The sequence below is a fragment of the Aspergillus japonicus genome (assembly GCF_003184785.1).
Source record: "Aspergillus japonicus CBS 114.51 unplaced genomic scaffold BO86scaffold_60, whole genome shotgun sequence".
Classification (NCBI taxonomy): domain Eukaryota; kingdom Fungi; phylum Ascomycota; class Eurotiomycetes; order Eurotiales; family Aspergillaceae; genus Aspergillus; species Aspergillus japonicus.
This window is the reverse complement of record NW_020291697.1, coordinates 1-19,917: the sequence shown is the minus strand read 5'-3', so window position 1 is coordinate 19,917 and position 19,917 is coordinate 1. Positions and strand designations below refer to the sequence as shown.

The 19,917-nt window shown below is 51.7% G+C and overlaps 8 protein-coding genes across 8 annotated transcripts; 3 read left to right on the top strand and 5 right to left on the bottom strand.

Annotated features, from left to right (window-relative positions):
• Positions 1 to 1,652: 1,652 nt before the first annotated feature.
• On the top strand, positions 1,653 to 3,301 carry BO86DRAFT_412464 (uncharacterized protein; the record flags this gene model as incomplete). The annotated part of the gene is made up of 2 exons (XM_025674651.1): positions 1,653 to 1,740; positions 1,815 to 3,301. The coding sequence occupies 2 exons, from the start codon at positions 1,653 to 1,655 to the stop codon at positions 3,116 to 3,118; spliced, it is 1,392 nt and encodes a 463-aa protein (XP_025524125.1). The 3' UTR covers positions 3,119 to 3,301.
• A 149-nt stretch (positions 3,302 to 3,450) lies between these two features.
• BO86DRAFT_368962 (ATP-binding cassette long-chain fatty acid transporter PXA2) lies at positions 3,451 to 6,106 on the top strand. The gene is made up of 4 exons (XM_025670226.1): positions 3,451 to 4,218; positions 4,283 to 4,919; positions 4,982 to 5,888; positions 5,969 to 6,106. Exons 1-4 carry the CDS (start codon positions 3,673 to 3,675, stop codon positions 6,042 to 6,044), a joined length of 2,166 nt encoding a protein of 721 aa, XP_025524124.1. The 5' UTR covers positions 3,451 to 3,672; the 3' UTR covers positions 6,045 to 6,106.
• Positions 6,107 to 6,206: 100 nt separating this feature from the next.
• Positions 6,207 to 8,957, bottom strand: BO86DRAFT_391908 (glycogen/starch/alpha-glucan phosphorylase). The gene is made up of 4 exons (XM_025672696.1): positions 8,880 to 8,957; positions 8,742 to 8,819; positions 6,910 to 8,675; positions 6,207 to 6,841 (listed from the first exon to the last, which is right to left on the bottom strand). The coding sequence occupies exons 3-4, from the start codon at positions 8,563 to 8,565 to the stop codon at positions 6,434 to 6,436; spliced, it is 2,064 nt and encodes a 687-aa protein (XP_025524123.1). The 5' UTR covers positions 8,566 to 8,675; positions 8,742 to 8,819; positions 8,880 to 8,957; the 3' UTR covers positions 6,207 to 6,433.
• On the bottom strand, positions 8,673 to 9,661 carry BO86DRAFT_191840 (uncharacterized protein). The gene is made up of 6 exons (XM_025666683.1): positions 9,397 to 9,661; positions 9,257 to 9,262; positions 9,157 to 9,192; positions 9,041 to 9,102; positions 8,880 to 8,991; positions 8,673 to 8,819 (listed from the first exon to the last, which is right to left on the bottom strand). The coding sequence occupies exons 1-6, from the start codon at positions 9,567 to 9,569 to the stop codon at positions 8,780 to 8,782; spliced, it is 429 nt and encodes a 142-aa protein (XP_025524122.1). The 5' UTR covers positions 9,570 to 9,661; the 3' UTR covers positions 8,673 to 8,779.
• Positions 9,552 to 10,301, bottom strand: BO86DRAFT_391907 (uncharacterized protein). The gene is made up of 2 exons (XM_025672695.1): positions 9,818 to 10,301; positions 9,552 to 9,660 (listed from the first exon to the last, which is right to left on the bottom strand). Exon 1 carries the CDS (start codon positions 10,092 to 10,094, stop codon positions 9,897 to 9,899), a length of 198 nt encoding a protein of 65 aa, XP_025524121.1. The 5' UTR covers positions 10,095 to 10,301; the 3' UTR covers positions 9,552 to 9,660; positions 9,818 to 9,896.
• Positions 10,302 to 11,656: 1,355 nt separating this feature from the next.
• On the bottom strand, positions 11,657 to 13,449 carry gpaB (guanine nucleotide-binding protein subunit alpha gpaB). Its single transcript, XM_025666684.1, has 6 exons — positions 13,082 to 13,449; positions 12,665 to 13,010; positions 12,477 to 12,605; positions 12,280 to 12,409; positions 11,988 to 12,226; positions 11,657 to 11,929 (listed from the first exon to the last, which is right to left on the bottom strand). Exons 1-6 carry the CDS (start codon positions 13,206 to 13,208, stop codon positions 11,830 to 11,832), a joined length of 1,071 nt encoding a protein of 356 aa, XP_025524120.1. The 5' UTR covers positions 13,209 to 13,449; the 3' UTR covers positions 11,657 to 11,829.
• Positions 13,450 to 15,579: 2,130 nt separating this feature from the next.
• Positions 15,580 to 16,027, bottom strand: BO86DRAFT_191730 (uncharacterized protein). The gene has a single exon (XM_025666682.1). It carries the CDS (start codon positions 15,967 to 15,969, stop codon positions 15,718 to 15,720), a length of 252 nt encoding a protein of 83 aa, XP_025524119.1. The 5' UTR covers positions 15,970 to 16,027; the 3' UTR covers positions 15,580 to 15,717.
• A 1,056-nt stretch (positions 16,028 to 17,083) lies between these two features.
• Positions 17,084 to 19,633, top strand: sakA (mitogen-activated protein kinase HOG1). Its single transcript, XM_025672694.1, has 9 exons — positions 17,084 to 17,598; positions 17,668 to 17,715; positions 17,828 to 17,957; positions 18,023 to 18,066; positions 18,123 to 18,222; positions 18,296 to 18,652; positions 18,714 to 18,792; positions 18,852 to 19,035; positions 19,085 to 19,633. The coding sequence occupies exons 1-9, from the start codon at positions 17,543 to 17,545 to the stop codon at positions 19,182 to 19,184; spliced, it is 1,098 nt and encodes a 365-aa protein (XP_025524118.1). The 5' UTR covers positions 17,084 to 17,542; the 3' UTR covers positions 19,185 to 19,633.
• The last annotated feature ends 284 nt before the right edge of the window (positions 19,634 to 19,917 follow it).

The following is a 19,917-nucleotide window of genomic DNA, read 5'->3' as shown; positions in this document are numbered from 1 at the left end:
GTCAAGTAACGGGGTTAATCTATAGGAGTCCGGAAGTCTACTTCAACAAGCCGTGGAACAGCGCCATTAATGTCTGGGCTTGGGGGATTGTGGTCAGTCTATAACCCTCATAATCATGAGTCTCTCCCTAACTCTTCAACAGTTTTCCCACTTGCTCCCAGCACGGATAGAATTTGCGTCGCCTGGGATCTATGATGCCATACTCAAGGGTGGGACACTCGAGCAAAAGGCCAAGGCAGTCCAAGCTTTTCTGACTCATGACTTCAACCTCCGTGAGAATGAGTACTTCCGCGATTGTGATTTCTCGGTTCTGGAAGATGTGAAGATAAAGTTGGAAATGGAGAGCATTGGACGGAACGATTGTGCTCTTTGGGGGTACCAGAAAACGATGTAATATTTCTCTATGTGAGTTTACAACCGGACCCTTCCAGAAGAATGACCGTGGAGGAAATCCTTGAGATCGGTTATCTTGATGTCTGATAGTATTTTTACTCGATTGCGCCCTCCTCGTCTTCCCTGCTCCGAAAATCAAAAAATTCTTGCTTACCTTCTTGGCTACTACCAAGTATGTACTGTATGTACTCACTCACTCGGTCAGCTCGGGGCGGATAAGACTTCCGGAGCACAAGAAATCCACCGCGCTTTGCCGAGGGAGGGCTGGCTTGCCTGCAGTGACTGATCGGACCCACTGACTGACCTGGTCGATTTGCCGTCCGATCTCCTGAAAGTATTCTCCTTGACCGTCCACGGATCAGCTTCTCCAAATACGCCATACTATATACGTAGTGCATCCTCAGTAATCATATTTAACGTTATCTGCAGTGTATCCTCCCTACAAGGTGACCAATACTCCCATCCCCAACCCAAGCACTCTGTACCTATATCACAAGACGAGCCGATTTGGTCACTGAAAGCGGGGTGGCTGAAGCTGAAGCTGAAGCTCAGTGCACGAGCTGAGTCGTCACCCAGGACCTTTTACCCAATACCAAGAATCCAGTGGGGGTAGCGGGAGACCAGGTCGACACAACACACCGAGTTATCCGAGGGATCGACATTGAAAGCGCTCTGCCTCGTTGCCTCGGTAGCCTATCATGCTCGTGAACTTTCTTTCTACTCATGTAGAAAGGGGTCACGCACGGTATCTGACTACCTAGTAGTAGTCCACACCTTAGATGATAGCTGAACTGGGCCGCCGCAAGCGAACGATCCACTTTCAATCACCGGTGGACTCAGCTGAGCTAGGGCTCTGCCTTTGCGCGATTTAGGAATATGACGAGTCTGCAGTGGTTGCCTGCAATCCCTAGACTATAACCCTTCGACCCGATCCTCTGGGGTTGGACGGTAAGGAGGGCTCCTCTCAGCTTGTCTGACTCCTACCTAGACATTTGTCGTCGAATAGCAGGAGAGGCAGGTGCTCCATCAACTTAGATCGGAGCTGAAAGTGCAGATCACTTTTTTTTTCCTTTTCACCGCGACAAGCTGAGAAAGGTGTTTGTTCAAGAACCCACCCTCTCTGAGCATAACCAAAATTCATATAAACCGGCGGTGGTGTCCCTGTATTCTTCCAATCATCCCAAATCCCAAAAGTCTCGGACTTCGTATCTGAGTTGATCCTTTACATCTCGAACATGACGGTATCATCCGGCGCCAATATGGCAACTGCCATTGCAGTTAACGAGACAGGCGAAAAGGAATTGCTGTTCCAGAATCTGCTGGGATCCACTGTGAACATTCTGGATCGTGAGTGACCGAGAATAAACAATTTCACAACCGATACCCTTTTTATCAAAAACGACTGACGCGACAGAGGTCAGGGCCGAATATTTTCGACATCGACTGTGTCGTCAAAGCCCGGAAGGATTACGTCGTTCTCGACCTGGCTACCACGACAAAGAAAGTCTCGGTCCCTGGTGTAGATCAACAAGTCTTGATCAGAAACAATGTCGAGCTCATCAGCAATGGCAACGGGACCGAGCTCAATGAAGTGGAGGTTAAGACTGGAAGTCAGCTGATCGAATCGTTCAAGGCCGACGTCAACGCCACAGGCAAGTATGCTGCCATGTCGGTGGAGGCGGGTGGAGGCTACAGCTATGAGGCTACCATCGATAAGAGTTCGATGTATGCCGTGATGTCGATTGAGCAGAATCAATTCTACACCTACCTGTACCTCCCGCTAGGCCGAGAACAGTCCAGCTTGAACGCAGACTTTCTCGCAGCAGTCAATAAGCTACCGGCATGGCAGCAGAAAGACGAGGGCGTCACGCAGGCGTACCGAGCTTTCTTCGATACCTTTGGCACTCACGTCATTCTTCGATGCCAGTACGGCTGCCGGTTCAGCTTGGAGACGCACACGAGCAACGCAGCCTTCAAGAGCCAGAAAGATTACAAGGCCAACGTGAAGGCAGAGTTTGGAGCGAACTTTAGCGCCAGCAGCAGTGTCGCAAAGACGTCGACTTTCAGCGAATATCAAGACACACGGACGATTACATCCAAAGTGATGGGTGGGGACAAGACAAGCTCCATGAAGCTTCAACATGACCCCGGCGATAAGACGGCTTATTATGGCTGGGCAGAGTCAATCAATGAGGTGAACTGTTCCGCCGTGACTAGCGTCAGGACCGAAGGGCTGGGGACGCTACTTGATCGTTGTGGCGTACCCCAGGGGAAAGACTTGACCAAGGCGCTCAAGTGTTTCACGCTGGGGCCCGAGTCGGAGCCTATCTTGGTTCATGGCGTCCTATCCTCCGATCGTCCGTCCTTCAACAACTACCTCACGTTTCGGTGCTGGGGCGATGGGCTCACCGAGTTTGAACTAACCGCCCTGGCTGGGAGTGAGGTAAAGGAGGACTCAGAGGACCCTTCTGCCCGCAGTCTGTCTGGGCTACAGTTAGCCGACAAGCCTGCTGTGAAACATTTTGCTGCGCAGGTGAGAATCTCGGGTGTAACAGGAAGACCGTTCTCAGTGGGGATTTATACGCCGGATACTGTGAAACCTAGTATTCGCCTGACGCTGTACCCCCCCTCTGGGCCCATCGAGATCACGTTTGACAAGTCCGAAAATTGGGATTCGTGCACAATCCCAAGCCTGCTTGCATCGGGGAAATATACATCTAAGTAAAGGGCTTGGTAGTTCAATCAACAGGAGAATCTGATACATTCAAGGTGGATCATCGTCATATGATCTACTGCATTGGAATCCCGAAGAGAACAAAGTTGATTGAATCATGCTGGGCCATGATAGAGCAAAGAACTGAAGGATGAGAGAGCTGAAGAAAGCACGATCTCTCCACTTAGTCCTGTGACTATGTGATATAAAGGATACAGTTGAAACAATCTTCCAGACAGTTATGGCTGAGATTATAGATCTCGGAAGTAGAGTCGGACCGAACCCCATCCGTACCCATCCTCGGCCCAGGGAAATCCGGGGCAAGACCCGCTCCCGCCTGACTCGGGTCTTTCACATGTCATTCATCATTCATCCTCCTGTCCCTGTCCCTGTTCTTCTACTTCCCTCCCCCTTCCCCGCTAGAACGTCACCCCAACTTTCTGACCATATTGTCATTTCCCTCATTGCTCTCTCCATCCGGTGTCATGCTTCCCTTATCGTCGTCAACCCTGGTCAGCTACGGTAGATAACTGATCTATCTACCTACTCCCCCAGCCGCCGCCGCCATGGCCGTCCAGTCCAAGCTCCTCTCCCTGCCGCCCGAGCGCTGGTCCCTCCCCTTACGCCCACTCCTCTCCAAGTTCACCTCCCTCTACCTCCGCCACCGCAAACAGATCTCTCGAGCCGTCTATCTAGCCCTCTTTGCTGCCCTCGCCAAACGCATCCACAATGCCATCTCCGAGCAGAAAGCCGCCTCCCAGCAACAGGCGGAGATGCGGAGCAAGCGGCCCGGGACCAGCAGTCTCGGCGACGGCGCCAACGCCAACGGCAGCGGCGATATCCCCCGCAAGAAAGTCGAGGTAAATCGCGAGTTCTTTCGGAATCTGCTGCGGCTGCTCAAGATCGTGATCCCGGGGTGGAGGAGTAAAGAGCTGCGGCTGTTGTTCGGCCACAGTGTATTTCTGGTGCTGAGAACATTGCTGAGTCTGTATGTCGCCGAGTTGGACGGGCGGTTGGTGAGCAACCTCGTGAGGGGCAAAGGGAAAGACTTCTTGCTGGGGTTGGTGTGGTGGATGATGGTCGCGGTGCCGGCCACGTTCACGAACTCGATGGTGAGTGCAGTCATGATGATGCTCAAACAAAAGAAAAAGGGCCGCTCACTGATCTTATCGCCAGCTGTCTTACCACCAATGCAAATTAGCCCTGAGTTATCGCAAGCGTCTCACGGACTACATCCACGAGAAGTACCTCTCGAATATGACCTTCTACGCCATCTCCGCCCTAGACGATCGGGTCAAGAACCCGGACCAGCTCATCACGGTCGACGTGTCCCGCTTTTCCGATAGTCTGGCGGAGCTGTACTCCAACCTGGCCAAGCCCGTCCTCGACATGGCCATCTACAACTACTCGCTCTCCAAGAGCGTCGGCGGCGAGGGACTCTTCCTCATGGGCCTGTTGGTGCAGGTCTCGGCCAACGTCATGCGGGCCCTGACGCCGCCCTTCGGGAAATATGTGGCCGACGAAGCTCGTCTGGAAGGGGAGTTCCGGTTCCTGCACTCCCGCCTGATCGACTACAGCGAGGAGATCGCGCTCTACCACGGCCACGAAGCCGAGAAGGACACTCTCGACAAGGGCTATTTCACCCTTATCAAGCACGTGAATCGCATCCTGCGGAGACGGCTCTACCACGGCTTCATGGAAGACTTTGTGATCAAGTACTTCTGGGGCGCTCTGGGCCTGATCCTTTGCGGCCTTCCCGTTTTCTTCAAGATCCCCGGCCAAGTCACCCAGACGATGGGTGATCGGACCGAAAGTAGGCTCTCCCCCCTCATACCTTTATCGCATGGAACCATCTAACAATGCAAAACCAAACAGGCTTCGTCACCAACCGCCGCATGCTCCTCTCCTCCTCCGACGCCTTCGGCCGCCTCATGTTCTCCTACAAGGAAATTTCCGAGCTCGCCGGCCACACCGCCCGGGTCTCGACCCTCCTCGAGGTGATGGACGACCTGCAATCGGGCCACTTCGAGAAGAAACTGGTCTCGTCCGCGACGGACTCAACGTCCGCGCACGCCGCGACCCTAGCCTCCCGCGGCACCGTGACCGAAACCGCCGACGCGATCGAATTCCGAGACGTGCCCATCGTCTCGCCGAACGGGGACATCCTGGTGCGGGCGCTCTCCTTCGCCGTGCGACCGGGGGACCACCTGCTGATCGTCGGGCCCAACGGGTGCGGCAAGTCGTCGCTGTTCCGCATCCTGGGCGGCCTGTGGCCCGTGTACGGCGGCACGGTCCGGAAGCCGCCGCCGGACCAGATCTTCTACATCCCGCAGCGGCCGTACCTGTCGCGGGGCACGCTGCGCCAGCAGGTGATCTACCCGGACGGCCTGCGCGACATGCGCGCCAAGGGCGTCACCGACGAGGACCTGCACGCCATCCTGGCCGTCGTCGAGATCGCGGGCGTCGTCGACCGGCCCGGCGGCTGGGACGCCGAGGAGGAGTGGCGCGACGTCCTCTCCGGGGGGCTCCAGCAGCGCATCGCCATGGCCCGCCTCTTCTACCACCGGCCCCAGTACGCCATCCTCGACGAGTGCACCTCCTCCGTCACCCTCGAGGTCGAGCGCATCATGTACGAGACCGCCAAGCGCCTCGGCATCACCCTCATGACCGTCTCCCACCGCCGCAGCCTCTGGAAGTACCACCGCCGCATCCTGCAGTTCGACGGCCAGGGCGGCTACATCTTCACCAAGCTGGATTGGGAGCGGCGGTTGAAGTTGGAGGAGTACGTTGCCCCTTTTCCCATGCCCCTCTTGCCTCTCGCTTTCTCGTCAAGGTCGAAGCTAATCATCCTGTGTCGAACAGCGAGAAAGAAGACCTAGATCTTCATCTCCGAGCAGTGCCGGAACTGCAGAAACGCATGGCCGAGCTAACCGCCTAAGGGACTGAGGGACTGAGGGACGTTTATGTATACGAAGTGTCGCTATAGAGATTCCTCGGGTCACTTTTCTTTCCCCTGGCCTCACCTTATCTCTGTAGCCTGTTTACACCGATCTCCCTGACGTACTTAAATCTTGTTCATAGCATCGATCGATCTTGTAGGAATTGATGCCAAAGATGCGTATCTTGAACAAAGATCTACACAAGGAATAGACTCGATGGAAGTAAAAGCTCATCAGTTGAAATCAAGCGCAGCGGTATTGACAACTATGCCAGGAGCAAAAACATAAGCCCATACAGAAGAAGCTGTCTTTCCCTCGCTCCCTTCTCCCCACCACCACAACCTCCTCCTTCCCCGCCCTATTTCACTCACGCAAACCGAATCATGCCTTAATCCTTGACAACGAGCGGCTCAATATTCCAGATACTCTCGGCATACTCGCTAATGACACGGTCAGTCGAGAAGAAGCCCATGCGCGCCACGCTGATGATGGACTTGGACAGCCATTCCTCGCGGTTGCGGAAGGACTCGTCCACCAGGTCCTGCGTGGTGATGTACGAGTTGAAGTCATCCGAAACCAGGTAGTAGTCGCCGTGCTCGACGATCGAGGCCAACAGCGCCGAGAAGCTGTTCACATCCCCGAACATCCCACCGCGGATCGCCTCGAAGACCTTGGCCAGGTGGGGGTCCAGCTGGAAGTTGCCGTAGAGGTGCCGGTGCCGGAGCTCCTCGACATCCTCGGCGAGGTTGCCGAACAGGAAGATGTTCTGCTCGCCGATTTCCCGCGTGATCTCGATCTGCAGCCAATGTTAGCATTTGTCATTGTCATGGCCACCATAAAAGAAAACAAGGATGGTTTCCGTACATTCGCTCCGTCACAGGTACCAATAATTAAGCCGCCGTTCATGACGAACTTCATGTTACTAGTTCCACTTCCTTCCGTACCCGCCGTCGAGATGTGCTCGCTGATGTCCGAAGCAGGACAGATGATCTCGGCCTTGCTGACATTGTAGTCTGCCACGAAAATGACTTTCAAAAGATCGCCAACGTCGGGATCTTCGTTGACAACCGAGGCGACCTTATTGATCAGGTGGATAACGGTCTTCGCCATCCAGTAGCCCGGAGCAGCCTTGCCACCAAAGATCGATACGCGTGGCAACACCTTCTTCTTTTCCTCGGCGGACATGGACTTGATCTTCAAGTATCGGTGAATGACTCCGAAGATATTGAGCTGCTGGCGTTTGTACTCGTGGATACGCTTGACCTGAATGTCGAACAACGCGGTCGGGTTCACGCTGTACCCGGTTGTCTCCTTGATGTGTTTTGCCAGACGGAGCTTGTTGGCAGTCTTGATCTCTTCCCACTCTTTCTGGAAAGCCTTGTCATCGGCAAATGCCTCCAATTGGTCCAAAAGGGTCAAGTCGGTCAAGAAATCGTAGCCTCCCAGTCTAGAAGCTATCAAATCAGAGAGGCGAGGATTTGCCTGGTGCAGCCAACGACGCGGGGTGACGCCATTAGTAACATTAGTGAACTTGTCAGGGCCATAGATGGTCACAAAATCCTTGAATAGAGTGGTTCGCAGAAGGTCTGAATGCAGCTCTGCGACTCCGTTCACTTTGTGGGATCCGATGATAGCGATATATGCCATCCTCACCATCTTAGGGTGGGACTCTTCGATAATCGAGACCCGAGACAACATGTCTCTATCCTCGGGGAAATTCTTCTCCACGTACTGCAAGAAATACAGGTTGATGTCGAAGATAATCTGCAAGTGTCGTGGCAAAAGGCTTTGCATCAGGGGGACAGACCACTTCTCTAGAGCCTCCGGCAGGACGGTGTGGTTTGTGTAACCGAACGTTTTTGTGACGATTCCCCAGGCCTCGTCCCATTCCAAGCCCTCCTGATCAATCAAAATGCGCTGCAGCTCGACAACGGCCAGCGTCGGATGTGTGTCGTTGAGCTGGATGGCAACTTGGTCGGGGAACTCGCTCCAGGATCTCTTTGTCTTCTTGAATCGTCGAATAATGTCAAATAAGGAGGCAGCACACCAGAAGTACTGCTGCTTCAGTCTGAGCTCCTTACCGCGGTCCAGGCTGTCGTTAGGGTATAGCACTGCTGAAATGGTTTCTGCACGTTGCTGCTCCGCGACTGCACTCTCATAGTCGCCTGCATTGAATTTCTGGAAGTTGAACTCTCCGCTAGAAGCCTTGGCCGACCATAGTCGTAGATTGTTTGTCGTGCGAGTGCCATATCCGGGGACGGGGACATCGTATGCCACGGCCTGGACGACTTCGCCGTCCTGCCACGAGCTCACGGTCTTCCCGTTCTCATCCTGGTACTTCCGCACCCAGCCGTAGAATTGGACGTCGACAGTGATCTCATGCCGAGGGAACTCCCACGGGTTGAAATCGAGCCAGTAATCAGGGACCTCCATCTGATAGCCATCGACAATCTCCTGTTTGAAGATACCATATCGGTAGCGAAGGCCGTAGCCCCATGCAGGGTAGTTGAGTGTGGCCATACTGTCAAGGAAACAAGCAGCCAAGCGTCCAAGTCCTCCATTACCCAGGGCAGCATCATGCTCCTGGCTGATGACATCTTCGATACGGAACCCAAGGTCCTTCAAGCCCTCTGCGACACATCGCGTATGACATTAGCAAGGGCTCGTGCAGTCGCGACCGCGGATTGAACGCCTACCTCGGGCCGCATCCTTCAGGCCGACGTTCAGCATGGCATTATCCAAGGCTCTTCCCATCAAGAATTCGAGAGATAGATCTGTGGATGAGATATGAGTAAGCGGTCTGCCTACCGAGGAGAATCACTTGGTTCACGTACAGTACACTCGCTTCTGATCTGCAGAAGCCTGTCGCTGCTGGGTCTTGTTCCATTCGATAATCAAGCGGTCCCTGAAAGCCAAGGCAGTTCCGGAGTATGCGGCCCTGGACGACTATGAGATTCTCTATCGGTGCGCGAGGGATTGGGACGGAGGGACCAACAATTCATCGCAGTTGTAGAGCGAGCGAGCCAATGTTGTTTCAATGTGGCGAACCAGCTCACTCTAACATAGCTATCAGCACGCGAAGGCATCACCAATCCTTTGCCTATAGCCTACCTCAAAGTCTTCCTTGTTGGTAAAGCCATTGATAGACTAGTCAGCGGGTAATGTTAGCCATGGATCTCTGACAAGTGTAGTACATATGCTGTGAGCTTACGTGTTTCTTCCACCTAAGAGATCGCACGGGTCAGCTCAGTGTCTTCCAATGGCCGGTTACAAATGCGCCTGAGCCCTCTGGGAAGCGGCCGCCAGGATCTTTGGTGTAACCGAAGAAGAGGGGTGAACCCGGGTACTCACGCCTCTCTCAGGTGCTCAGGGATGCTAGCCTCGACACTCTTGATTTCGGCTGGACCAAAGCCGGTGAAAGTACGTCTGTGCTTGGGGCGGCTGAAGCTGGGACCAACAGGGCCCTGAAGCTCGGAGACGGGAGCTCCAACAGAGGGTCTCCTTTCGCGGCGACTTTCAGCCATTATGAGGGTCGAAGCGTGAAAGGTTCGGTATTTGAAAGGTCGCTGAGAAGAATTGGGACTGGGAAGCCGATGACAGTTGAGAGCCGTGCACCTAATGAATCAGACTCTGTGGTATCCAAGATGATCAATCCAAAGAAAGGAAAAGGAAGAGAGCCCTTCACTGGAGATTGGAGGAAGGAAGCGGAGTACGAGGGAGGGGATGGAAGGGACGAACGAAGGGAAGGAAGGCAGAGAGCGGGTAGACAAACCCCGACTTAAGAAGGATGCGAGATGCGAGAGCTCGAGGAAGCGGAGTCCTACGCACCGCACCGCGTGACAGGGAGGTCCTCAATTGAATTGAGGTTCCAGGATCAAAGCAAGGCAGGGGGAGGAGGTGACGAGAGGATCGGAGGGGTTGATTGAGTCGCTGACAGGACTATACTGAGGGGAACCAGGGATCTGATCATACGGTTGGCACGTTGACTGGGCCGTTGCACCATGCACGTTGACCGTATGTCTAGACCCTGGTAGAACCGGGGCTTGCATAGTGCCAGATGGCGTGGGAACTAATTGCACGACGGAGGGCTCGGAATCGCGAGGAACGACTCTTAGACTCGTGTATTAAGTAGGTAGAGATTCTGGGATCCTAGCAAGAGAGGGTAGGATCAGCCTATTGGTCAATGACACCATCATCGACTGATGTTGGTGATGATGACGATGAAGCGGTCGAGTTTTGGGGGGGGGTGAGACATTGAATATGGGACGAGGAAGTTGCAGGGCTGACCGATAAGATAGAGAGATAGCGGTTCAGATTGATGGCAGTGATGGCAGTGATGCCGTCACGGGTCAGTCGGTGTCTGTGCTTTGCGGTGCTGAGCAGCTGCAGCTGCAGCCGCCAATTCCCCGGACAGCCGCTATGACGCACCTCCACTGCATCCAGCGGGGATCAGACAATTGTGAATGAATAGATAATTCCATTCCAATTGTTCCTGTTCATCCGACAACATAAGTGGGAACAACAGAGAGATTGAGGCATAAGATAAATGCCTTCATTGGGAGTACCTTAAGTACTGAGTAGTTGGCGATGAGCAGTGATGAGCAGTGATGAGCAGTGATGATCAGTGGTGGTCTCAGCTTAACTTTTGGTCCAACCGCAAACATCTTTCCCCTCCCACTCCATCCCCCAGCTCAACCCCGCACCTCCAACTCTACCTTCTCACAGAGGAAAATCCGTCTCTGTCCAATAATCAAGATCAGACCTCGACCATTGTTGACCTTCTGCAATGTCCTCCCTTCCTCAAGACCTTCCCCCTTCCCCCGCTTGACTACTCCTACGGTTGCGAAACCCGCTGGCTGGGCAGCTGCACTTCCACTTCCAACAGAAGACAAAGAAAATCCACGTGATTTAGATTACATGTATATAATCGCTACCAATGATTGTGTGAGATGGATCAAGAATCGCGGCCACGGGCGAACCGCGCAACAAGAAGGAAATGGACACTTGTCACAAACAAGGATAGCAAGAATGGAGAATTAGAATGACAGATTATGATAGATATGAGAGTGAGAGATCGCCGTCCAAATGCATGACATCAATAGGGAATAGGGAATAGGAAATCGAGCTGAGAAAGGAAGTTCAAAAGAAGGGGGGAGGGAGAAGGAGGAAGGACAAGAAAGAAGAGAAACAGCTTCAAGCGCATGAGAAACTGAATATCAAGCGCTCCCTCATACAAGCTATATGCAAAGTAAAGTTGAAGCCATTAACTTTTCCGCTTGGGATGAAAAATCGCATCAACTCCCAAGCTCGCCGAAAGGTTAAAGGGCATCCAATCATGGCCAATCCAGACCAAGTCTCCCAAATTGAGCAAGCCATCCCGACCCTAAACAAAAGAAACAGCAAACACCTTGCCAGGCAAACCAACAGACCCAAAACCATTCCAACGCCAGGCACTTCAAACTGTGACACTAGTCAAGCACCGCAACGCCGACGCCAACCCATAGAAAGCAACGCATGTGGGTAATAATGAGAATCATGAGACAGGAAACAGAACAGATGGCTCAAGGAAAAGGAGAAAAAGGAAGGCAAGAGAGGGACGGCCAGAGGAAAGGCCCTGGACAACTCGGCACAGAGGCCATGGCAGTAAATGAGTTCCCTCAGGTGGGACATAGGAAAAGGTTGGAGGATCACAGTGGGAAGATCTAATCAACCAGTTGACAAACGCCAGATTTCTCACTGGCAGCATAGCCAGTAATACTTCTAATAGCCGAGTAGCTCCCCACTCTAAAGGATGCCGGAATCTTTAAGGGCGTTTTGTAATATCGTCTCTTTCACGGCAGCGAAGACTAATCGGATGTTGGTTGTATCGGTAGCTTGAGTAAGACTGTGCGAGAATAGTCAGAGATCATGGGGCTGCAGTCCGGGCGACAAGGCGGACTTACTGAGGGTAGAGATTCAAATGCGCCCGATTGACTTGATTGAATCTCCACAGAAGATACTTGGCCGCTCGATTTACGTCATTGCCGCCCGAGTAATCAGGGAAGTAATTGTTTAACGGCGACCGAGGGAGCTTTTGTCGGAAAAGGTCGACCTTATTTAAAAAAAGGATGATACTCGTCCGCATGAACCACCGAGAGTTGACAACGGAGTCAAAAAGTACCAAGCTCTCCATCATCCGATTCTTCCAGCCAGTCAGATGCGGTATCAGCTTGCGGAGAACAGTACGAAACATACCTGATTGCTTTCCTCTAAAAGGACTTGGTCATATTCGCTGAGCGCCACACAGAAAATGATGGACGTTACATTTTCGAAACAGTGAATCCACTTCTTGCGCTCACTGCGCTGGCCGCCCACGTCGAACATGCTAGATACCAGGTAAGCATCATAGAAGACGCAGGGTCAAATTAGCCATCAATAACAGAGTCACATACTGTATGCTAAGTTGGCCCATCGTAAAGCGAGTCTCGTAGATACCAGTAGTTTTTGTTCGCGCGCGAAGCACATCGTTCACACTGGGAATGTAATCTGGGGCTGATATTCGTTTGGCTTCCTCGAAAAAACTAGTTTCTCATAGTCAGTGTGCGGGCCGGGCGGTGGGATGGAGGGCGGGCAGTCTTACTAGGGCGCGGAATCCATCAGGTAGAATTCGTTCTGGTGTTCTAAGACCGTCGACGTACAGGGGTCATTCCAGAGGTAAGTGATCGCATCCCCAACCTTACTGTCGAGCGGCACATTGGGATCGGGGTTGATATTGTATTCGAGGATGTACTGGATGTAATCGCGAACTTTCTGACTCGAAGGTTCGAGAGAGAACTGATGATAAGCGGCAATGAGCGATTTGGCGCAATCAAGGAGGTTCTTGTATACGGTCAGACGATATAATGACAACTCTTCGACCGTGTAGCCATTCTGATGGATGATCTTCATTTGCTTCACGATTGTCGACTTCCCGCTTTCTCCGGAGCCTAGACAAGACACATCCTGTTAGCTCAAGCCTGCAGATTTTCAATTTCCGAACAAGGGGCACGAAACCGACCGAGTAGTAGGATCTTGCATTCTCGCCGTAGTCGTCTCGAGTCTTCCTCCAATTTGCGATCGATAGCCTGGCTCCTCCGCTTCTGTTCAACATCTCCGGTCGCCTCAGAGCTCATACACGAACCCATTTTCTCGTATAACTCCCAGACAGCGGAGAACTAGCCCATTAGCTGCCTGCGGAAGCGTGCGGCATCCACCTATCAGACCGCTGACACCTAAAACCCCCGGGCAGTGTGTTTCTCGAACAGTAGGTCGATCAAAATCTGAGACCGGTCGAATCGAGGGAAGTCTGGAGAAATTGGCGCGATCGAAAGACAATGGAGAGGTCTCGGAGCGACAGAAGAAAGGGTGGTAGGTTTGCGATCGGCAAAGAAAGCTCGACTAGGGATCGAGACTTGCGCGCGGAATGGTCCCAGGCAAAGCCACACTGAACAGGTTCGAATTTGAAACAACGAGGGCCTTAGCGACGCTCGCAAGCTTCGGTAACCGCAAATGGTGTGGCCCGTGATATGGTAGGTTGAGAGGAGAGGAGAGGAGAGGAGAGGAGAAAGGCGAGGGCGAAGGAAACTAGGGAGGTGAGTCGGTTGAAGAGGAGGAGGCGGAAGCTTGGATGGAGAGTAGAATCGGTTGGTTGCGTGATAGATACGTTGTAGCTTTCGCGGTGTCCGAGCTGGAAGGAAAAGCCGGGGTGAGGGGCGTGTCAGAGTTCCCAGTGCGGAGCAGCAAAACGAACGAGAATGACGACCTGACGCTAAAAAAGGGTAGTCAAGGTCGATCGGGAGTTGATGTGGGAAAGTGGATGGAGGCGCGCGGATCTCGAGTGAGATAATGTAAGCAAGCAACGAGGATCTTCTGTGTTCGGTCGGCAAATGGTCGATCGGGGGGTAGTGGTGGTGTTGGAGGGGAAAGGGAGGGAGTAAGGTAAGTAGGTAAGATGTGTAGATTGATTGACTGATCTATTAATGGTTCATGATTAATGGTTCGTGGGTTTGGGGAAGAAGAAGGGGGGATGTGAAAAGAGAGGAAATGACAGCTCGTGGGTGTTTCAGAGCAAAGGCGGGTAAATTTGTTAAGTTAGTTGGTAGTTAGTCGATTAGTTTAGTGAGTGAGTTGAGTTGAGTTGAGTGTAAGGAATGATTGTAGTGAGACGGATGGATGATGTTGGATGGGAATTGGAGGAGTGGATATCCCAAGTCGTCATAGCACTCTTCTTTTGACCTTACCCAGTGTTCAAAAAGTCCGTTAGTTAACTAGTTAACTTAAGGTCGCCAGACAGGCGGAAGTGGAGATTTGAGGAGACCGAGAGACCGAGGGAAGGGAAAGATTACATACACTTGTTCGATCGTAGGGGCGACGAGTGGGTATTCGTTGGTAAAAAAAAAAACGTGGACCGCCCACTCTGCCAGTGTAGACTACGTCCTAACTAGCCAACTGGACGGAGTGCTGGGCTTACCCTACTAGTTCGATCGGGGACCAAATGACCAGATGCGCCGACAACAAAGGGTCTTTTGACTGCCAAGCTGGATTCATTGATTTGTCCTCTCTCCAATTTCAGACTACTACTAACCACTAAATACTAGGTACTAGGTAATCTCCAGGCCAACACCTCACTGAACTGGCCGAGAGAGAGTGACGCCGAGACAGCCAGCCAAGCCCTTCTTGGGGTCTGGGACGGAAAATACTCCCCCGACAGGTTCCGCTAATGCCTTTTATACTAAACTTACTGCTTGCTACCTTTCAATGTATGTAGGTACAGTACAACACCATGTTCAAGCAATCACTAAGTTATTCTCATGGACAACTTGCCTGAAACCCGTGGTAGAAGGCTTTGACGGCGGTACTAGGAGCAAAGTCGCGTACGGAATGTCGCTCCTTCTAGACGGAGTATTCATTCCGGACTAGACATACACGGAACACAGAGCCACACGGGAGAAGGTCCCATGGACTAAATGTTCTTGGGACCCCTCTCTCTCTGTCATGGTGTTGTAGCTGTCGGAAACATGATTGTCAGAGGCTGAATCGAGGTCACACTAACTTAGCAGCAGCTGAGGTAGGCATACCAGCTTTCCCCATCAATGACTCCGAAGGCTGCATCGTCCAATCCTCATTAACCTGAATAAGAATCTACGGGTTATTTGATTCTGACTATGCACATCTATATATGGGGAAGCCTAGTATTTTGGATGGAATGGTATGAGGCTTGAACCAGGTGTCTTGCTCAAAAGTATATATATAAAATCAAGCCCGAGGTGCGATCGGGTCGGAGTTCCAGAGTTAGATTACAGGGTGTCTATTGACATGGGTTCTTGGCTTGTCATTGTTCCCCCCGCCTCAATAGTATGCGCTACTCTCATCGCTGATGGTCCGTGAGAAACAAAGGCACATGGCTGTGGGTGAACTAGGGAACCTGCGGCGCTCGTAAATTCAAGACAAGTATTTCTACCCTACCCTTTTCAAATACGAAGAAGACTTAAGTACCATTTGCTAGGTTGAGGTTGCTCTGAACTCACTGGTATATATTGATCTCCAGCTTCCTCGATGGGAGTCTTCGAACTGTAACGCTTCACCTTAAAACACAATCTATTGGATTGGAACCTCAAAACGCTGAACGCCATATTTCCTCAATCGCACTTCAGCTTAATAATTCCCGATCATTCTCCATCTAGAGTACTCCTGATTTCGACAGTACCTAGATAGGCATGTCGTACCTAAGCGGATCAGGCACGCTTTACTATGTAACCTGAACCCGAGTCGTGGCACGAATAAATAACCAACGGGGAGTCTGGATATAAGGTGACCTACTCCAGGAAAATGTAAAATCAACCGAGTCTCGGGTAAAGCAGGAGGAGTGTTCCAAACGAAAGTCGCCCCCTGGAACGGACAGTACATAAGCGCTTTGACCCAACGAGGGGTGGACAGCCTTTGCCGACAACAGCAATATGTCGTCTCGACCTGGTGGAGTCGAGAATTGAGAGAGTCTAGATAGTCGATCGATTTAGATCATTCTTAGATCTGGGGAAAGGGAGACCCAGTCCAAGAAGGCTACAGGACTAGTAGATGTGATACAGGTTATAGATAAGGGTATAGCTACAGTACTCATACATGTAGAAGGGGGATCTGAGATCGATTGCCATAGGGGAGACAGAACAAAAGACAGACTTGAGAAGGCGGTAAAAGGTACAGTATAGATCTAGAGGGGACTGCGGGAAAAGAGATGGAGCGGGATGGGTTTTGACGCGCGAAGGAAATGGAAGTGATTGGAACCGTCACCTAGCAGACCCACCAAGGTATGATGACATCGTCCAGCAAAGGTCGAAACATTACGTAGTGAAAAGCGAGCCAGCCAGCCTAGTCCAGCCGGAAGTCCATGCTTCGACCTAGGCTAGCCATCTGGATTTCTTCTATAATCGGCCGATATATTGATGTGGTTCAGGTTCTGGTTCTGGTTCCCAGACTGGTGCCGCCACAAATTCGAATTGCAGATATAGATGTGCTATTCAGGATCTTGAGATAGCCATCATTGTGGTTGTGGTTGTGGTTGTAGTTGTAGTTGTCATGGTCACTGTCGTAGATGCGGCTGTGGGGGTGGTATAGAAATCAATGTTGCAATCTGAATGTACCATCGAAAGGCCTCATACTAACGATCTGAAGTCATCGACTGGGTTCTTCAGGTACCACGCATGAAAGCCGGACTTCCTCTGAGGGAAAAAGTATCCCTCCCTCTCCGTAATCCTACTGAACAGCCAGTGAGTTATGCTAGACGGTTAGTAAGCGTAGTGGGAGAGCAGCATCATCTGGAGGGGGTTGCCCACTTCCGGCCAATAGATTCCGACGAAACAAGGGTTCTAGACAAGAAAAATCCGGGATCAAGCCAGCCAGGTGGTGGGAGAAAAGGAGGGAGGAAAACTAGGGGAAACGAAATCACACCAACCCAAATTTCTGGCTTAAGGCTGCGGTGTGTGCTGTGTGTTGATTATGGTGGCAGCAGTTTTTCTGCCATACCCTGCTTCGTTCGCGGACGTCATCGGTCTTGTTTTGGGCGTTCCGGAAAGTCGAACTCAACGGACTAGGAGAAGAAGAATGGTCTTTTCCCCACACACCCTGCTGGGGCGCCACCTACGGCTTTTGCTGCCTCGCTACTCACTCAACTCACTCACTCACCATCTCATTCTTGTTCTCGCTTTCTCTTTTCTTCCCCTCTCTCTCTAACTTTGGTGCGCTCAACATCTTAACTTAGATAGATATTCCTCTCTGCGCCCGCAGGTCCTGGTCCTCTTCTTCCTCCAGACATCTTTTCCTCCTTCCCACTCTTACTCCTCCATTTCTCTCTCTCCCTCTTCACATCCTCGCTACGTTATCCACCGCCCTCCCCCCGAGAATCCCCCCGTTCAAAAACATAAACCCTCGTATTTTCCTCACTGCATTGAACTGAACCTGGTGTGCCATCCATCCTTGCTTCAAAATGGCGGAATTCGTGCGTGCCCAGATCTTTGGCACCACCTTTGAGATCACCAGCCGGTAGGATGAACTGACCCAAAATTACCCCTCCAAGCGTGTCGGGATGACTTCTAACTTCGGATTTCACAGGTACACCGACCTGCAGCCGGTGGGCATGGGCGCTTTTGGTCTTGTCTGGTATGGCTATTAACAGCATTCCCTTCTCTTGCTTTTTGGTCGCGACGTTTGTTGTCTGCAGGTCAACCAACCGAGAATTTTACTGACATGCGCCCCTTTCGGATTCAACCAGCTCGGCGCGGGATCAATTGACCGGGCAACCAGTCGCGGTCAAGAAAATCATGAAGCCATTCAGCACACCCGTCCTATCCAAGAGAACATACCGCGAACTAAAACTGTTGAAACACCTGCGACACGAAAATGTTGGTCTATGCCGCTGTCCGGCGATTCGTCGCCCCGCCGTGCTCCGAAGGCTGACAATTTGCAGATCATCAGTCTGAGCGACATCTTTATCTCCCCGCTTGAGGATATGTACGCATTCGTCATCGCTCCCCGCGACCAGTTTAACTCTAACATGGCAACCGCAGCTATTTCGTCACAGAGCTGCTTGGCACCGATCTTCACAGATTGTTAACTTCGCGGCCTCTTGAAAAACAGTTTATTCAATATTTCCTTTACCAGATTCTGGTATGTAGTCGGAGCCGATCATGTCATCTCGTCTCCGAGATGCTCTCTCGTGACGGTCACTAACGGTCTATAGCGGGGGTTGAAATACGTCCACTCGGCCGGTGTCGTTCATCGTGATCTCAAACCCAGCAACATCCTTATCAACGAGAACTGCGACCTCAAAATCTGCGATTTCGGTCTTGCCCGTATCCAGGATCCGCAGATGACCGGCTATGTTTCAACCCGGTATTACCGTGCGCCCGAGATCATGCTCACTTGGCAGAAGTACGACGTGGAGGTGGATATTTGGAGCGCAGCGTGTATCTTTGCGGAGATGTTGGAAGGAAAGCCCCTGTTTCCCGGAAAGGATCACGTCAATCAATTCTCGATCATTACGGAGCTGCTGGGAACTCCACCCGACGACGTGATCCAGACCATTTGCAGCGAGAATGTGGGTGACAGTCGGTTCAAATCATCAAGCACCGAAAACTAACTCTTATTGTGATACTTAGACATTGCGATTCGTCAAGTCGCTACCCAAGCGTGAGCGACAACCTCTGGCCACCAAGTTCAAGAATGCCGATCCAGATGGTACGAACATAATGTCCTCCTTTGCGGTTGGAGGCGAGAGTCTTGCTGACATTGATTAGCGGTCGATCTGTTGGAAAAAATGCTTGTATTTGACCCGAAGAAGCGCATTCGGGCTGGCGAGGCCTTGGCCCACGAGTACCTTGCGCCGTATCACGACCCGACCGACGAGCCTGAGGCCGAGGAGAAGTTCGATTGGTCATTCAACGATGCCGACCTGCCGGTGGATACGTGGAAGATCATGATGTGGGTTTCGTACAATGCAGAAGATTCCACCATGCTGACAACAAGACAGGTACTCCGAAATCCTGGACTTCCACAACATCGACCAGGGCAACGATGCCGGTCAAGTGCTTGTCGAGGGGGCTGCGGCCGGACAGCAGAGCTTTGCATGAGGAGAGATTCCTGCCTAAAAATTTACCCTTGACGAGGTGCACGGAATATGATAATGATGTCCTTTCCTTTTATGTTCTCATGGTATGTAGACTGGATGCGGGGATTGTGATATGCACGCACGCCCACGTACTTATGTTCTGGCCACTACATCGCTTGTTTTTTATGCCCCTTTTTTCTTTGTTTCTCAATGATCTCCAGGCTGTTACGAAGTCCGGATAATGTTGGAGATTAGAAACGTCTGTAACATGACCCAACTGTTTGGATTTTTCCATTCTGCTATACATACACTTTACATATTCTGGTCATGATTGACGGAACATTGTTTTGCCTTCCCTTCTCACCAAATGGTGAAGTTGTTTCCCTCCCTTTTATGAAGTGTGCTTGATAGATTTTGCTCACATTGAAGCAAGTTACCTAATAATCAATGCAATTACTGTATACAATGGAATTGAGACCATTACAATAATAGCATCAAACACGAACACCTAGAGGAAAGACGGGATATCTGCTTGGATTGTTGTCTGTCTCTTAGTGTAAATTACTACTACCCAGATTTATCTTGACTCCACGTAAAGCCTAAGCTAAGTTAGGGGTCGGACAATGATGTGTTTATTTCCTTCCTGTCATATGGGGGAAAAGGGGGTCCTTGCAGTGGGTTGGGGGGATCCATCACCGCTCTGTCACCGCCCGCCCGCGGAGGAGGAGGAGGAGGAGGAGGAGGAGGAGGAGGAG

Excerpts from the sequence above, each read along its gene's own strand:
- BO86DRAFT_368962 (XM_025670226.1), top strand. The coding sequence starts at position 3,673 with ATGGCCGTCCAGTCCAAGCTCCTCTCCCTGCCGCCCGAGCGCTGGTCC. Across the intron at positions 4,920-4,981 it reads GATGGGTGATCGGACCGAAA|GCTTCGTCACCAACCGCCGC; the intron begins GTAGGCTCTCCC and ends AAAACCAAACAG. Across the intron at positions 5,889-5,968 it reads CGGCGGTTGAAGTTGGAGGA|CGAGAAAGAAGACCTAGATC; the intron begins GTACGTTGCCCC and ends TGTGTCGAACAG.
- BO86DRAFT_391908 (XM_025672696.1), bottom strand. The coding sequence starts at position 8,565 with ATGGCCACACTCAACTACCCTGCATGGGGCTACGGCCTTCGCTACCGA. Across the intron at positions 6,842-6,909 it reads GTACCTGTGACGGAGCGAAT|ATCGAGATCACGCGGGAAAT; the intron begins GTACGGAAACCA and ends CATTGGCTGCAG.
- BO86DRAFT_191840 (XM_025666683.1), bottom strand. The coding sequence starts at position 9,569 with ATGGCTGAAAGTCGCCGCGAAAGGAGACCCTCTGTTGGAGCTCCCGTC. Across the intron at positions 8,992-9,040 it reads CTCTACAACTGCGATGAATT|TCGTCCAGGGCCGCATACTC; the intron begins GTTGGTCCCTCC and ends AGAATCTCATAG. Across the intron at positions 8,820-8,879 it reads AGATCAGAAGCGAGTGTACT|ATCTATCTCTCGAATTCTTG; the intron begins GTACGTGAACCA and ends TCTCATCCACAG.
- BO86DRAFT_391907 (XM_025672695.1), bottom strand. The coding sequence starts at position 10,094 with ATGCAAGCCCCGGTTCTACCAGGGTCTAGACATACGGTCAACGTGCAT.
- gpaB (XM_025666684.1), bottom strand. The coding sequence starts at position 13,208 with ATGGGTTCGTGTATGAGCTCTGAGGCGACCGGAGATGTTGAACAGAAG. Across the intron at positions 12,606-12,664 it reads CTGATGGATTCCGCGCCCTA|TTTTTTCGAGGAAGCCAAAC; the intron begins GTAAGACTGCCC and ends ATGAGAAACTAG. Across the intron at positions 12,410-12,476 it reads ATGGGCCAACTTAGCATACA|CATGTTCGACGTGGGCGGCC; the intron begins GTATGTGACTCT and ends CCTGGTATCTAG.
- BO86DRAFT_191730 (XM_025666682.1), bottom strand. The coding sequence starts at position 15,969 with ATGTACTGTCCGTTCCAGGGGGCGACTTTCGTTTGGAACACTCCTCCT.
- sakA (XM_025672694.1), top strand. The coding sequence starts at position 17,543 with ATGGCGGAATTCGTGCGTGCCCAGATCTTTGGCACCACCTTTGAGATC. Across the intron at positions 17,958-18,022 it reads AACACCTGCGACACGAAAAT|ATCATCAGTCTGAGCGACAT; the intron begins GTTGGTCTATGC and ends GACAATTTGCAG. Across the intron at positions 18,653-18,713 it reads AGACCATTTGCAGCGAGAAT|ACATTGCGATTCGTCAAGTC; the intron begins GTGGGTGACAGT and ends TGTGATACTTAG.